Source organism: Octopus bimaculoides, chromosome 30 (assembly GCF_046866305.1).
Source record: "Octopus bimaculoides isolate indiv1 chromosome 30, ASM4686630v1, whole genome shotgun sequence".
In the NCBI taxonomy this organism is placed as follows: Eukaryota; Metazoa; Mollusca; class Cephalopoda; order Octopoda; family Octopodidae; genus Octopus; species Octopus bimaculoides.
The window spans coordinates 18,304,178-18,322,378 of NC_142957.1; the positions used below are offsets into that span (position 1 = coordinate 18,304,178).

Here is an 18,201-nt window from a genome sequence, read left to right on the forward strand (position 1 = left end):
AGTCCATCTGGACCTTTTTTTTGTTTTCGTTTTCTTGTTCCAAAACTATCTACTCGTTACCTTTGAATATCTTACTAAATTTCTCTTTTCTTCTAAGAAAACCCGTCTTATTAATTTCTATTGATTCTATTCTTATTGTGTTCCATACTTTTTTTTTTTTTTAATTTTTGCTTTAAATATTTACTTCTTTTAAAACTTCTAATCTTTAATTTAATATTGTTCTTATTTCTCTTGTTGGTATTACCGTTAAGTTTAAAGTTTTTAGGAGGTTAGCTTTGAAAGTTGCATTCGCTCGCGATCGGTAAAAATATGCTTATTTTGGTAGTTTTGACTTTTGGAGTCCCTCTTAGCGTGTATAGTAATGCCCTTATATAAATAAAAATATATTTATGGGGAAAAAATGATGGGTTTTTTTTCCCTTATGAGGTTTTTTTTCAACGCTAACTACTTGATAAATTCTTATAAAGTTTTTATCCTAATATTGTATGTATATATATATATATATATATATATATAGAGAGAGAGAGAGAGAGAGAGAGAGAGAGAGAGAGAGAGATACATATATATATATATATATAAATAGACATATATATATGTGTGTGTGTGTGTGTAGATAAAGATATGCATACATATATAGAAAATGGACGTTAAACAATGATGATGATTGTGATAATGAAACACTGGGGTCATTGTAATCAACTAGTCCCCTCCCACAAAATTTCAGGCTTTGTGCCTTAATTAGAAAGGATTATTATTATGTAATTTTTTTTTTTTTTTTTTCAACTTTCCAGGATATTTTGCGATGGGGTGGTTTGGCAGACTGGTGGTTGATATTGTACTGCTGGTGTCACAAATCGGTGAGTAACACACACAATTTCCAATCTCTTGATATCCTCCTTGTCACATGCATACAGGGTTGGCCAAAAGTCACCCGACAGTAAATCAAAACCTTTAATTCTAAAATGTATAAGTACCAGTTACATATTGAAGGCGATGTAATTGACTTAATCCCTTGGTCTATTCTTGTTTGTCCCTTCTATGCTTAGTCCCCTGTGGACAATAAGGAAATATATATATATATATATATATGAATATGTATATGTGCTTATAATATACATATACATACATTTATATGTATATATATGGGAGAATTTACGAAAAAAACAACAACAGACAAGGACAGGTGGTGTAGACAACAAAAGGATGTATTAGTTTGACGCTCGGGAATACAGAAAGTCTTTAACGTTTCGAGCTACGCTCTTCAACAGAAAGAATAAGGAGAAAACAATGAGAAAAACACGGAGAAAAAAATATTGAATGTTTTGGTCAACGATTAATTATGTATATGTATATATATGTGTGTGTGTGCGTAATTGTTATCATTAATTCATATTTCTCCGTGCTTATCTGTTTGTGTGTATATATATGTAAATGTATATAAATATATGTAGCTATATATGAGAATATATATATATATATATATATACATACATATGTATATATGTATGTATGTATGTATGTATGTATGTATATGTATGTATATATGTATGTATATATGTATATATATATATGATATGTATGTATAATGTATTTCTTTTCTTCAGGTTTCTGCTGCGCCTATCTAATATTTATCTGTGAGAACCTGTCTGACAACATCAAAGGGTTGTCGATGTAAGTAGAGACTTTTCTATCATCTTGGTTACACACACACACACACACACACACACACACACACACACACGGCTACACACATATTCAAAATGTATATACATGCATACAGGGTCATCCCATAATTCATGCGGTTTTTTTTTTTCCAATTGCACAAACGAAAAGTCGGAGGAGGACGGGATGCGCTACCTGCATCAAATTACTATAAAAGTAGGTAGGAATTTTACCTTGCGCTTATTCTTAGTGCAAGTTTTGAAGAGTGCAGTTTGAGCAGTTTGAGTGGCTTAAATCAGCGCTAGAAGAAAACCGATTATCTTTAGTTTCAAGACAAAAGGTGTTCTTCCATCAGAATAATGCTTGACCACATACAGCAAGGATGGCATTCCAAAGGCTGGAGCAGTCTGAATGGGAAACAATGCCTCAACCGATATATTCACTGGACATTCCCCTATCTGATTATCATTTCTTCTGCATTCTTCAAAATCATTTGAACAGAAAGAATATGAATTCTGTAGACAAGGTCAGAACAGTACTGGGGGAGTATTTTCCATGAAGGACAAGTGAATTTTGGAAGAGGGGCCTTGCAAGTCTACCAGATAGATGGAAGAGCATTGCAGAAAATGAAGGAGAGAATATTTTAGATTTAAAAAGAACTTCGTTTATCTTGATTTTGAAAATAAAAGAAGTATAAAAAGATTGCATTATTTGTGGGACCATATATATATATATATATATATATATATATATATTATGCTGTTCATATATATACATAACACACACTGACATACATACATACATATAGACATATTCACAAACACACTGGTACTGGCACACATGTATATATACATGCAGGCATATACACATACACACCGACACACAAAGTGATATATATATATATATATATATATATAATACAAAGAATATATATACATGTATACACACATATATGTACATACTTACATCTACATGTGTATATATATGCATATCAGGGTACAGGACGTTAGAACAATAAACTACAGACAACGGAACGAACACATAGGAAAACGGAAAGCCATTTGGAATATCCCTTCATCAGCTGTCTCTATTCTATCTAGACGTTTCGAATATATATATATATATATATATATCTGATGGTCTTCTTTCAGTTTCCAATTTACTCACAAAGCATTAGTCAGTCTAAGACTATAGTTGAATGCACTTGCCCAAGGTGCCATGCAGTGGGACTGAACCCGGAACCATGTGGATGGGGAGCAACCTTCTTACCCCACAGCCACACCTGTGCCTATGTATACCTGCCTAACTTGCTTCTTGTTACAATTACTCCTTTATATGTGTATGTTCCTCTCTCTTATCTTTTGCTTGTTTCAATGATTAGCCTGCTGGCCATGCTGGGGCATTGCCTTGAAGAATATTAGTCGAACAAATCAACCCCAGTTCTACATTTCTCTTTTCTTTATATCTGGTACTTATTCTGTTGTTCTTCTTTTGCCGAAATGCTAAGTTATGTGGATGTAAACACACCAACACTGGCTGTCAAGCGGCGGTGAGGGAACAAACACTGCACAAAGACACACACACACACACGTGACGGGCTTCTTTCAGTTTCCATCTACCAAATCCACTCATAAGGCTTTTTTGTTTCACCTTGCTATAATAGAACTCTTGCTTAAGGCGCTGCACAGTGGGACTGAAACCAGAATCATATGGTTGGGAAGCAAGATTTTTATCTCACAGCCACATCTGGTCCTGTATATGTGTGTGTGTGTGTATATATATGTGTGTATATATGTGTGTATGTTTATATGTGTGTGTGTATGTATATGTGTGTATGTATATGTACGTGTGTTTGTATATGTATGTGTATATGTGTATATATGTGTGTGTGTGTATGTATGTGTATGTTTATATGTGTGTATGTACGGGTGTGTATGTATATGTGCGTGTGTTTGTATATTTGTGTTTGTGTATATATATATATGTGTATGTGTGTGTACGCGTGTAATTAATGCCAATAATGAGCAACAGCTGCCAGCCTATTTCCCTAATTATGCCCCCACACCAATAATCGTTAAAAACATCCCAAATTCACTCTTCTGTATCCGAGCTCTAAACCTGTCCTCTTCTTTCTTTGTTGTCTTTTTTCAATATTAAACCCACAGAATTTGGAGATATTTTCAGAATTATTAAGAACAGAGCTCTGTGTTGGGGGATGGTAGTGTTATCTCCTGAATGGAATGTATATGCGTTTGTGGGTGTGTGTTTATGCGTTTGTGTGTGTGTGTGTATGTGTATACATTTGTTTATGCATGTATATGTGTATGGGTGTATACATTTGTGTATGAAAATATATCTGTACGAGATGTATGTATGTGAGTATATATATATATATATATATATATATACACACACACACACAAGTTTGTATTAGATGAATGTGTGTGTATTTCTGTGTGTATATGTCTATATTATGTGAATATATGTGTTTGTGTGTGTCTATTAAATGAATGTTCATATAATATATATATATATATATATATATATGCGAATTGAGGGAGTTGAACAGGTAAAATCCAGGTTACATGTTTCTTAGCCTACTGATCCTCTGGTGTAATAATTTGATGAGGGGGTTCTCAATTGAGCTAATCATCAGGCCAAGAATACTCTAATTACATGTGTAAAACCACTTTTTGGTTTTTATACCTGCCAGGGACGGCTTGAAACTTGCAAAGGTCCTACACTGAGATCCATAGAGCTTACCATACAACCACACCTACATAGTACAGAGCCAAAATCAATACGACAAGGCACTTCTTACCCTACAGTCTTAAAACTGAAGATGGGCAAATTAAATAAATGTGGTTTGTGATATTGACTCTGCTTTTATGGAGATGGTCATGGCTGGGTTGGTTTTGAACGTGGATCTTCTCAGTCTAGGTTCACATGGGTGTAATGAATAACAAAGGGTAATGATGATGATGATGATATTGTTATCAACTACTCCTCTACCACCACCACTACTATAGTTACTACTACTACTACTACCCTCTCTCACAGCTACTACCCTAACCACCTCTGCATTCCTACAACCACCACCACTACAGTAACATTACCACCACCACCACCACCATCACTGACAACACTACCACTACCTCAACCACAATCACTCTCACCACCACCCCACCACCACTACATCCATCAGCAACTCCACACCCGCCCCCTCCGTTCCCCCTAATGTTATTGAATTAAATATGAACTAATCTATGTCCACACTGAGAACAGCTGTTGCCACATGCACATGCGGACTGTGACACACGTATATATTTAGGTGTGTGTGTGTGTGTTTAGTGGAGGGGGGGAAAAGAGAGAGAAAAGGAGTATGAGTTGTACAGAGGAGACAGAGCAAGGAACGTTCTATGAGAGCGTGAAGGGAGATGTTTAGGGATGGTCCTCACGTTTTTTTTGACCTCCTGTACCCATATATGCATGTGAATATACATATATATATATGTAGGTATGTACATGTATGTATGTATATATGCGCATATATATATATATATATATATGGCATGACTGTGTGGTAAGGAGTTTGCTTCTCAACCACATGGTTCTGGGTTCAATTCCATTGCATAGCACCTTGGGCCAGTGTCTTTTACTTTTGCCTTGGGCTGACCAAAGCCTTGTGAGTGGATTTGGTAGACGGAAACTGAAAGAAACCCATTGTATATATATATATATATATATATATGTATGTGTGTGTGTGTGTGTCTTTGTGCCTGTTTTTTCTCCTCCACTCATTGCTTGACAACTCGTGTTGGTGTGTTTACATCCCCGTAACCTAGCGGTCCAGCAAAAGGGACGGATAGAGTAAATACTAGGCTTACAAGGAATAAGTCCTGGGGGTCGTATTGTTCGACTAAAACCCATTCAAGGTGTTGCTCCAGCAATATACACACAGACTCATTCTGCTAGATACCATCACACTTCACACACAACAAGAGACAAATGCAATTATAAAAAACAACAAAAAAACCCATTTACAACCACATCAACAACAACAACAACAGCAGCAATATGCCTAATAAGCATAAATTGATAATTAACCATGTATGTATTAATTATTTAATTATAACCAATTATTCCCTGCCTTCCATATTTGAACTCTAGGAGCTCATTTCAGTTAGAAATCAGATCTGCGTTCAGGTAACAGTATCAACACCTCTCTCGCTCTCTCTCTCTCTTTTGCTTGGCATGTTTCAAGTTTTTCTTGTTGGTGATTGTGTTTGTCCTCCAAGAAACAGAAAGGAAAACAAAGAATCCCACCTTGTTTGTTTGTTGAATATTAACACCGTCTTCAACATCATCATCATCATCGTCATCATCATTGCCAAACACCACCACCACCACCACCACCATCATCGTTTAGAATCTGTTTTCCAGGCTGGCATGGGTTGGACGGTTCAACATGGTGCTGACCAGCTGGGAGCTGTCCAAACTGTTGGAAGGGCTTTGACCAGGGAGCTGACCAACAGTATACCACATCGTACCACCACCACCACCACCACCATCATCACCACCGCCACTACCATGAGCTCCACAACCTATACCACCACCACCACCACCACCACCACTGCTAACATCATCACCATCATCACCACCACTATCATCCTCACCTCTACCCCAATCTCTCCTCCCTCTGTTAACATTCCCTGCCCTCTCCTGTCCCCTTGCATGTCCCTTTGTATTTGGTCCTTCATGTTGCATTCTCCCTGCATGTTGCATGTTTAGTCTTTGCATGTGTGTGTGTGTGTGTGTGTGTGTGTGTGTGTAATATATGTGTTTGTGGTGTAATATAAGTGTCTGTGTATGGGTGTGTGCATGTGTGTGTGTGTGTGTATATATATATATATATATATATATATATATATATATATATATACGAGAGAAAGAGAGATGATTTTATGGTCTTTTAGTTCCCCTAACCATTATCGTTGATGCCATGCTGGAGCATCATCCATTTCTGCATGTTCAAAGTATGTTTGTTTCAGTTTTCGTATTCCATTCATTACACAACTCACTCGTTAATTTATCTAACCCAATTAATGCTACTGATCTTTTTGATTATGAGAATTAAGTTTTGCCATACCTGTAAAAATCTTTGTCACCTGATTAATTATTCACTCGTTATTAGACTACACTGTGTAGATGATGTCAAAACAGACTGAAACATCTCTGTAGTTGTGTCCCCTTGATTACAAAGAAATGAAGATCTAATCATTGCTATTATGTAAAATTGTTGTAAGTCCAAATTTGGCCAAATGCATTTTTTTTTTTTTGCAATATTTATTTTTGCTTGCAATAGCCAGTTCTTTTGTTCAAACTATCGTATCTCCAGCTGCTTCTGATGCCAAGATATCAAAAATTGTCAAAATGTACTTCAACGGTTTTGCTATGGAATGGTGAAATTATTTTTCTGTTTTCTGAAAAAGCGTTTTGGACTTACGACACTTTTGCATAATAACAATGTAACGTTTTCTTTGCCCTAAATATATAAAGTTTTAGAAATTAATTTGTATTTTCGCAATTATCTCCCCTTTATTTTCAGAGTTGCTGACAGTCAACACTAGGTTTATATTTTTTGTTATGCGTGCATGTGTGTATGTGTATATATGTATATATGTGTGCATGTAATCGTGCAGGTACGTTTGTCTATTTACGAATGTGTGTATGCATGCATGTTTGTACATCTATGTGTGTGCATGTATGTAGTGTGTGAATATATGCGTATATATATGTATATATGTGTGCATGTAATTTATGTGTTTAATTTATGTATGTACTAGCAGGACCCGTGAATATTTCACAGAATTAAGGGTAAACCTATTGGGTTCTCTCTGAGAACTGTATCCAAACAACCCCAAAAGCATGGCCCATGTTGTGTCTGTATGGGAAGACAGTTGCTTATTTGCTAATCACTAAAAAATGGAGGAAATTGGAATACGATGATTACTTAATGCACTTCATATATTTTATACTCAATTTCAAGGACTCAATACACAGCACTCTCTTTCACTCTTTGTCTTACTTTCTTTTTCTCCTTTTTTCTTTCATTCTTCGTCTTTCCCTTCACCTAATCTCGTGAAAGCATTACCGACAGGCTAAATATCGGAGAAAAAAAATTTAGTTAAAAAAAAGGATAAAAGAATTACACATTTCACACACCCCCCCCCCTCCTCCTCGTCTCCTCCTTCCTCACTTTAGCTAATCGCATGAAAGTGTTACGGACGGGCTAAGTAACGGAGTGACAAGCAAAGTTATTATAAGATATGTGTTTATGTATGTGTGAATGTATGTATATACGTATGTATGTGTGTTTGTTTATTTGCATCTGCTTCCATCCATTTGTACTAACAGATACGTGAGGTCAGACCTGGGCAGTTTGATCATATTTGGGCAAGTGTCTTCTACTTATTGCCTTGGGCCGACCAAAGCCTTGTGAATGGATCTTTCAGTTTCTGTCTACCAAATCCACTCACAAGGCTTTTATATATATGTGTGTGTGTGTGTATATATATATATATATATATATATATATATATATTTACACATTTATATATGTGTGTGTGTGTGTGTGTATGTATGTCCACCTGTGTAATGTAGTCTCTCTTCTTCTGTGTTTACCAGAGTTGGGTGTCTGGCGATTCTCCTGTTTTTCCTTTGTCCGCTCGCGTTCGTCCGACACTTAAACACTCTTTCCATATCAAGGTACGTAACGCTTCAGCTTTGTTTACTTCCTCTCATTTCAAAAACTGTTTTCTCCCTTTTTAGTGTATTAATAGTTTAGCCCAACGTCAGTCTTGTAATAGGAATCTGAGGAACTTCAACCATGTTTCGTTGTCTGCTACCACAACAGCTCCTTTATAGGATCCAGTTAGCTCAAGACATCATCAGGAGGAACCACGTCCGGTTTCGGCCCCTACTCCTCTACCGTTTTGACGTGGTGGGGCCACCCCCTTTCGGAGGTGTCTTCAGCTCTGGTGTTGGGTGCATGTCTTCTTTCTTCTATTCCCTGGCCTCTTCGATGCAGCATCAACGAGTGTCAGCGTCCGACTGACTGTCTTGTCAAATTCCCCTTTTTTATATCTGCTGCTAGGGTCCAGCAGGCTGCCCCAGCAAGTTGTCACGTGACACTGTCTAAATTTCCCGCTGCTAGGGTCCAGTAGGCAGCCCCAGCAAGTTGTCACATGTCACTGTCTAAACTGACATGACACTGTTTATATATATATATATATAAATATATATATATATATATATCATCACCATTTAACGTCTGTTTTCCATGCTGGCATGGGTTAGACCTCTACACACACACACACACACACACACACACACACACAATTTATTTCAGTCTGCTGGAACAAGAGTACAAATGTCTCCCCACCACCACACACCCTTAACAGCCATTTGTTTTCAACAGATGAAATATTTGAGCTGCTTGGTTTCTCCTGACTGAATTTAAAGTATTTATACTTATACCCTGCTTCCTGTATTAACAAGCATTTCATTCCGGTTTGCTACCATTAATGTATTTATGTGTGTGTGATGAAACACAAACAGCTAGTCACACAGACAGACATTCAAGTAAATTTGACCATGCTTAATACAGGTTGGCAGAAGAAAACTATAATTATTTAGATAATGTAAATATTCTTCAAAATTTACATTGTTAAAATCTAATACACTAATTATTTCCGTTCTGTTTTTCCCTATTTTCAATTTCTATTTTTTTCTTTTTCTTTTTAAATTTTAGTTTTTTAGCTCAATGTTCCAGTCTGTTGGCGTTTGCTGTTGTCTTTTGGTTCGACTTACAACACATTCATCATGTTGTGTGAGTTGTCTTCTTTTTCTTCTTTAATTTTTAACATTTTACTATTTAAAGTGGCTACACCCAGCCCTAATATTCTGTTTTATGTTCAAACTGGCTGGATCTAGACTCTCACACCTACCCTACAATGTCATTCTCGGAATAAACAATCACGTCATTGAAATCTCAATACTACAAGATAATGCAGGATTCATTCAAAGTGACGTGAATAAATAAGAATCAGATTTGACAGAGAAATCTGAATGCTTGAAGAAGAGTTGACCTTTCAGCATTTAAACCAGCCATGTTTGACCCAAATATTCTCCAGGTCTGACCTCTCATATCTGCTCTGCAGCCATATCCGGCCTGTGTACTCTGCCTGTTTTGTATTCAAACCGACCTGATCTGGCTTCTCAGACCTACTCTACAATGTCACTCTAAAAATAGATAATGATTTTTTTGAAAATCTTTAGTAGTGGTAGTAGTAATAGTAGTAGTAGTAGTAGTAGTAGTAGTAGTAGTAGTAGTAGTAGTAGTAGTAGTAGTAGTAGTAGTAGTAGCAGTAGTAGTAGTAGTTATAGAAGTAGCAGTTGTAGCAGCAGCAGTAGTAGTAGCTGGAAGTGTAGTAATAGCAGTAGCAGTTGGGGGGGGGGGTAGTAGTCACAGTAGCAGTAGTTGGAAAAGAAGTAGTAGTAGTAGTAGTAGTAGTAGTAGTAGCAGCAGCAGCAGCAACAGCAGTAAGAGTCTCCTTTATAATTTGTATTTGTTTTTTTTCTTTTTTCCTTCCCTTTTCAGAATTCATCCCAAGAAAATCTCCTTGGCTGGTTTCCCATTTTTTTTAGCAATCTCAATATATTGTTATGAGGTGAGTCTCTCTCCCCCTTTCGCACTCTTTCGTTCTTTATCCTTTGCCCCTTTCTTTCATGTCATTCCAATCTGACGGGGTGGGGTGGGGCGCACGAGCTGTCAGAAACGTTAGCACTCCGGGGCGAAAAGCTTAGTGGTGTTTCGTCTGCTGTTACGTTCTGTGTTCAAATTCCGGCGAGGTCGACTTTGCCTTTCATCCTTTTCGGGGTCGATAAATCAAGCACCAGTTATGCACTGGGGTCGATGTAATCGACTTAATCCCTTTGTCTTTCCTTGTTTGTCCCCTCTGTTTTTAGCCCCTTGTGGGCAATAAAGAAATAAGAATAGTTGTTCTGCTAGACGAAATGCTTGCCGGCATTTCTTCCGACTCGATTTGCTGGTGCCACATTTGAAGCACCCTTCCCGGTGCCACATACACAGTGCTCGTGTCAGTGCTGCATACGAGGTGTTCGTGTCGGTGCCACATAGGGTGCACTCGTGCTGGTGCCACATATAAGGTGCCTATGCCAGTGGCAACGTATACAGCATCATGCTGGTAATCACAAAAGTGTATCTGTAAAAATGATGATGATGATGATGAATCATTCTCTATGCCTCTTCTTCCCCCCTAACTCTCCTACCTCTATATTTGCAGGGTGCTGGGATGGTCCTCTCCCTAGAATCATCTGTCATCAAAGAAAAACGAAACCGTTTCAGTTTGTGAGTAAAAATAAAATACTTGTGTTTGCATTTATTTTCTTTGTTGTTGTTGTTGTTTAACCCCAGGTCACTCCTGACCCCATAGACCTATGATCAAAGATATTCCAGCTGTGGCCATCCTGTCTATTATTCTAACATAGTGGATCTAAGATTACATCATATAATATCCTTCTCTCTCATTCTTGTTTAGCCCTAGGTTAGTGCTGATCCAACAGACCTGTGACCAGAGATGTTCTAGCTATGACCATCCTGTTTTTTTATTCAGACATAGCAGAAGACATTTGAACCTGGGACCATGTGGTTGTTAAGCAAGTTTCTTACTCCACAGCCATTCCTCTGCCAAATATCCCTGGTGGACCCTGTTGCTTTCCTTACTTTTATACCCCTTATTGCTCTATCTATCAAACTGCCCTCAACTTGGATGGTTGGTCTCTCTTTAGGGTCAGCTAAAGTGAGACCCTCTCTCCTTTTCTTTCTCATGCATTCTCCATATTCGGAAGCTTCTCATAGTAAATACATGGACACACCAAAACCCTTTGCTTTGGCCATTTCTACTTTTCCCAAAGAATCCACTTGTCCACATCGTTTGTGAGGATCAGATGCCTTTGCATTGGAACAAATTGTCAGTTTGTTGGCACCAAACTCACAGTCCACAGCAGTGAAGCTTCCACCATCAACTATTTCCCTGATTGTCTCTCCCTTCTGCCGTACAGACTACTCCCATCTCCATCTTTGTTAGTATCTGGCATTTTCATATATTTATTTTTCTATTCACTGGTCACACGTTTGTGGATACAAGTACCTAAATCTGTATACGCAACCTCTCTGCACAGCCATTTAAACACAAGCAATAGTCAATGCATTCTGGGTGGTTGCTGCGACATGTTTTTATTGACTGACAGCAAAATCTTTGATTGATTGCCATCCTGTGTTACCACAGATCAATCCATGATAAGTGCAAGCTGCTTCACAACTGAACATAGTATTATCTTGGGCCACTGATAAATGACTGTATGTATTGACTCTACCCGTTCAAAAGAATTTATGCACCTGTTTCTTAACTGTGAAGAGCTTGGCAGAGGCTCCCGTTCATCTTAACCCTTGTACACAACACACATCCACTTTTCTATGTTGTAGTATTTCTGTAAGTTCGTCTGACCTACTTCATGTATGTATAAAGCTGTGTATATATTTTTGTTTACAGTGTTTTCATATCAACCATGATATTGGTCACATTCCTGTACATAGCATTTGGTGTTTGTGGATATTTAGTAAGTAAATCTTTTGCTGTTACTCCATCTGGTTTTGTGTGTGTATGTGTATGCACACACACACACACACACACACACACATCTGTCTATCTGTCTATTACCTGAGTATAAGTGTGAACATTCATACACACATTATATGTTGATGTGTTCAGCAAAATAAAGTACTCTAAATGTTAATTCAACCATATATATATATATATATATATATATAATTTACACATATATATATATATATATATCTACATACATACACACACATATTTATATACACACACACACCTACATGACAGATGATTACAATTATACTTTTCTGAATTTTTTTCTCTCCTCTTTATAAGTCTTAATTTCATTTTCGTTTTTCTCTTTCTCCCCCCCCCCCGCCTCGTTCTCTTCCTATCCCTGTCGTCGCCATTCACGCACCACCAGTCATTTGGAAAAGCGACCAACCCCATCATCACACTCAATCTTCCAAAAGGTGAGTATGCCGTCCTATTTCTTTGTTTAGCCCCAGGTCAGTCCTGATCCACTTGACCTATAAACCAAACATTCCAGCTGTGATCAAGCTGCCTTTTATTCAGGTATCGTGTATCTTGGATGATGTTACCTGATATGTCCCTTGATTTGAGAAGAGGTATTAATATCTATCCGTTTATCTATCTATCTACTGATCTATCAGTCTATATGTCTGTCTCTGTTTGTTTGTTTGTTTGTTTGTTTGTCAGTCTGTCTGTTTCTCTCTCTCACAATGTGTGTGTGTGTGTGTATGCATGTATATATCATGTATAGGTGTGTGTGTACATGCATATTTACGTATATGTATATATGACTGTGTGGTAAGAAGCTTGCTTACCAACCACATGGTTCCAGGTTCCGTCCCATTGCATGGCACCTTGGGCAAGTGTCTTCTACTAGAGCCTCAGGCCGACCAAAGCCTTGAGAGTGGATTTGGTAGACGGAAACTGAAAGAAGCCCGTCGTATATACATATATATGTATATATATATATGTGTATGTATGTGTGTTTGTGTGTCTGTGTTTGTACCCCCAACAGGGTGTCGATCTGAGGACATGTACTGACAGTGATAATATTATTATAGTTTTCTGTTAAATATATACTCAATGTATTCTTAATATATATCATTACCCTTCATTTTCTGGAAAAAAAAAAAAAGATGTCTAGAATGGGTTATTTTCATTCAAAAGCTATTAGCATGGTTCACCCCAAAACTGAAGAATTTGAAATAAAAAAAGAAAGGGCTTTACACAGAATAATGAAAACGTAACAATGGTGGTGTTGCCATTGTCTGCAGAGAAGCTGGGAAAAGGTTTATCAAAATCGATTCTAAGAAAACCAAGAAATCCTAAATTTCACTCCTAAGCTATTAGCGTGGTTCTGGGTGTATATATGTAAGTGTGTGTATTGGTGGGTGTATATATGTCTGTGTTTGTGTATGTATATAACCTGTTGATGTTTTGTTCGTTTGTGGTGGCTTTCTTCACTGTATTTTTCTTATCATCTATTCTCAGGGAAGTCACTGGACTTTGCAATGATAGTCAAGTCATTTCTCTGCCTGTCAATGTTTTTCACATACCCAGGTAAGTGGTCCCTCTGTATCACTCACTTTTTGAACCCCTAATTCATTCTCTATCTCCCTGGTTTCTTTTCCCCTCTTCCTATTTTTACTTGTCTCAATTTTTTTTTTTAAAGTAATTTTTAAAATTATTTCCAATGCAAGTCAACAGGTCGATTATCAAGGGATTAACACTTTCGGGTTTATTCACAAACGATCTCCTTTTAATCATAATTCCTGGTTTGAGTTTAAGAAGATAAAATAAAAATGTTTTTCCAGCTGACACTGGTAATTGTGTGTGTGTGTGTGTGTGTGTATGTATGTAGTGACACTCCTATACAGGACTACAAACCTATCCAGGTGATGAAACCATGAAATTTCTCCACATCTTTTTGCAGTGATGATGTTTCCAGCTTCTAAACTTCTCGAAAATCACTTAATCAATGAACCAGAGAAATACCTTTGGAAAGGGGTAAGTTTTTTGTTTCTTCTTTATATATGTATATATATATATATGTGTGTGTGTAGGGGGCAGTGGACATTTTCTTTTTAAGCCTGGCTCTTCCTATATTGCCCCCCCCCCATTTTGACATAAACACACCAACATCGGTTATCAAGCAATGGTTATGGGACAAACAAACACAGATACATACTCACACACATGTACACACATACATTCAAGAACACAACACACACAGTCCAGTCCTGGAATCGATACACAAAATATTGAAACATTTCTTTAATAAAATCGAACTCACAACCTCACGGTCGTAAGTTTGGCGCTCTAGCCACTGAGCCATGCGCCTTCACAGTGTATATATAACTGAGCGTGGCCGTTTTCGTGCGGGTGACACGTAAAAGCACCCACTACACTCTCTGAGTGGTTGGCGTTAGGAAGGGCATCCAGCTGTAGAAACTCTGCCAAATCAGATTGGAGCCTGGTGTGGCCATCCGGTTTCACCAGTCCTCAGTCAAATCGTCCAACCCATGCTAGCATGGAAAGCGGACGTTAAACGACGATGATGATGATATGGGAGAATTTACGAAAAAAACAACAACAGACGAGGACAGGTGGTGTAAACAACAAAAGGATGTATTAGTTTAACGCTCGGGAATAGAGAAAGTCTTTAAATATATATATATTTATGTATGTATATATTTATGTGTGTAGATATATGTGTGTGTATATATATGTATGTATGTATATATATATATATATATATATATATATATATATATATATATATATATATATATATATATATATATATATATATATAAAACCAAATTTTATGACTGGAGCGCTAACAGTACCGTCTGAGTGTGATCATTGCCAGAGCAGCTGTCTGGCTTCCGTGCTGGTGGCACGTGAATAGCACCATTTGAGCGTGATCGTTACCAACATCGCCTTCCTGGCACTTGTGCCGCTGGCATGTGAAAAAACATTCGAGAGAATGTTTGTTGTTAACAACAAACAAGATGAAGACAAATATCCATCAAATGTAAATGATGTACGTAATTCCTGAGAATCGTTAGCATGCCAGGCAAAATGCTTAATGGCATTTTGTCTATCTTTATGTTCTGAGTTCAAATTCTGCCTTTCATGCTTTCAGGTTTGGTAAATTAAGAACCCTTGAAACACCTTGGGGTCAATGTGATCAGCTTGTCCCTTTCACCTAAATTTCAGGCCTTGTGCTTTTAGTCGAAAGGATTATTATTATTATTGTTATTGTTATTACTATTGTTATGACTGTTGTCTTTTGTTTTTTTTTCACAGAATATCCTCCGAATGTTACTGGTGCTGCTCACAGGCATCGTAGTGGTTACCATTCCTGACTTTGCCAACCTGATGGCCCTCATTGGTGCTACCTGCTGTACACTGCTAGCATTTATTCTTCCCGGTCTCTTTCATTTTATCATTTTCAAAGGGTAGGTCTTCCTTCGTTGAGTCTTTTTCATCTTTGGACGACTGTTGAAGCCAGTGGAGGCGTGTGGGGTCGGCTGAGGGAGAATTTGATGGGTCAAAGTGAAAGTAGTGTGGTGTAGGGCTGTGTGGGGCAGTGTGCTATGGTGTGTGTGTGTGTGTGTGTGTGCTTTGTTCTAGTGTGTTGTGGTGTGATGAGAGATGTATGCTATGTTGCGTTGTGTTCTGATGAGGACTGAGAAGCTGAAGCGATCAATAATATATATATATATATTTGCCAGTACCGCCTGACTGGCCTCCGTAGGATTTTCGAGCGAGATCGTTGCCAGTGCCCCTGGACTGGCTTGTGCGGGTGGCACATAAAAGACACCATTCCGAGCGTGGCCGTTGCCAGTATCGCCTGACTGGCCTTCGTGCAGGTGACACGTAAAAGCACCTACTACACTCTCTGAGTGGCTGGCGTTAGGAAGGGCATGCAGCTGTAGAAACTCTGCCAAATTTAGATTGGAGCCTGGTGTTGCCATCCGGTTTCACCAGTCCTCAGTCAAATCGTCCAACCCATGCTAGCATGGAAAGCGGACGTTAAACGATGATGATATATATATATATATATATATATATATATTTATATACATATATATATATATATATATATTTATATACATATATATGTGTATCATCATCATCATCATCATCAAGGTGGCTGATTGAATTGTTAGCATGCTGGGAAAAGTGCTTTATAGCATTTTGTCCTCTACTTTCTGAGTTCAAATTCCGCCGAGGTCGACTTTGCCTTTCATCCTTTTGGTGGGGTGGTCGATAAATTAAGTACCAGTTGCATCCTGGGGATCAATCTAATCGACTATCCCCTTTTCCCAAATTTCAGGCCTTGTGCCTATAATAGAAAGGATTATTATTATTATGGTGGTGAACTGGCACAGTTGTAAACACACCAAGCAAAAAGTTTAGCTGCATTTTGCTGTCTTTATGTTCTGAGTTCAAATCCCACTATGGTTCACTTAGTCTTTCTTCATATCTGTGTTGATGAAATCAGTACCTGTTTTGCACTGGGGTCGCACTAACCCCTCCTCTGAAATTGCTGACCTTGTGCCAAAATTTGAAATCATTATTATTGTTGTTCACTAATAACGAATTGATTTCATAATTACAAACTGTTCTCTTTATTACAGGTCCACGACGTTATTGTTGCAGGTGATTGACGTTGCTTTGATAATTATCGGAGTGATAGGGTAAGTTGGTGACCACCTTTTAAGTTCTGAGTTCAAATCCTGCCAATGTAGACATCGTCTTCCCATCCTTTTTTGGGGTTGATAAAATACATACCAGTTGAGCACTTGGACTGATATAATTGATTGACCCCCAACTAAAGGCAACGAGTTTGCAGAAATCAGTTAAGCTCAGAAGCCATGAGAGCCAGTGCCTGGTATTGCATCAAGGCATCAGGGTATTATTATTATTATTATTATTATTATTATTATTCATCGTTTAACGTCCGCTTTCCATGCTAGCATGGGTTGGACGATTTAACTGAGGACTGGTGAAACCGGATGGCTACACCAGGCTCCAATCTGATCTGGCAAAGTTTTGTACAGCTGGGTGCCCTTCCTAACGCCAACCACTCCGAGAGTGTAAAGGCAGTGAGCTGGTAGAATCGTTAGCATGATTAGACGAAATGCTTGGTGGTATTTCGTCCGTTGCTGAGGTCGACTTTGCCTTTCATCCTTTCAGAGTCAATAAAATAAGTACCAGTTACGCACTGGGATCATGGTAATTGACTCATCCCCACCTCCCCCAAGCTGCTCTTGTGGAAAAAATTTTAAACTATTATTATCATTATAATTATCATTATTATTATTATTATTATTATTATTATTATTATAATTATCATTATTATTATTATTATCATTATTATTATAATTATCATTATTATTATTATAATTATCATTATTATTATTATTATTATTATAATTTTCATTATTATTATTATTATTATTATTATTATTATTATAATTATCATTATTATTATTATTATTATAATTATCATTATTATTATTATTATAATTTTCATTATTATTATTATTATTATTATTATTATTATTATTATTATTATTATTATTATAATTATCATTATTATTATTATTATTATTATTATAATTATCATTATAATTATCATTATTATTATTATTATTATAATTATCATTATTATTATTATTATAATTATCATTATTATTATTATTATTATTATAATTATCATTATTATTATTATTATAATTATTATTATTATTATAATTATCATTATTATTATTATTATTATAATTAT

General features: G+C 37.0%; 2 protein-coding genes across 3 annotated transcripts in view; one reads left to right on the plus strand and one right to left on the minus strand.

Annotated features, from left to right (window-relative positions):
* The window catches only part of LOC106873443 (uncharacterized), a 74,602-nt gene that overhangs the window by 43,443 nt on the left and 12,958 nt on the right, over nucleotides 1–18,201 (minus strand). The window lies entirely within an intron of this gene.
* LOC106875310 (uncharacterized) overlaps nucleotides 1–18,201 on the plus strand; it is a 44,626-nt gene that overhangs the window by 19,288 nt on the left and 7,137 nt on the right. The window contains exons 5-17 of one of the 2 annotated variants that reach the window (XM_089346064.1): nucleotides 792–857; nucleotides 1,605–1,671; nucleotides 5,833–5,868; nucleotides 8,350–8,430; nucleotides 9,476–9,553; nucleotides 10,325–10,394; nucleotides 11,031–11,095; nucleotides 12,300–12,366; nucleotides 12,793–12,841; nucleotides 13,893–13,961; nucleotides 14,335–14,408; nucleotides 15,714–15,865; nucleotides 17,051–17,110. In XM_089346064.1, coding sequence (XP_089202190.1) covers nucleotides 792–857; nucleotides 1,605–1,671; nucleotides 5,833–5,868; nucleotides 8,350–8,430; nucleotides 9,476–9,553; nucleotides 10,325–10,394; nucleotides 11,031–11,095; nucleotides 12,300–12,366; nucleotides 12,793–12,841; nucleotides 13,893–13,961; nucleotides 14,335–14,408; nucleotides 15,714–15,865; nucleotides 17,051–17,110 — 934 coding nt within the window. The remainder of the gene's footprint in view (nucleotides 1–791; nucleotides 858–1,604; nucleotides 1,672–5,832; nucleotides 5,869–8,349; nucleotides 8,431–9,475; nucleotides 9,554–10,324; nucleotides 10,395–11,030; nucleotides 11,096–12,299; nucleotides 12,367–12,792; nucleotides 12,842–13,892; nucleotides 13,962–14,334; nucleotides 14,409–15,713; nucleotides 15,866–17,050; nucleotides 17,111–18,201) is intronic. The other variant, XM_089346065.1, reaches the window with a different exon arrangement.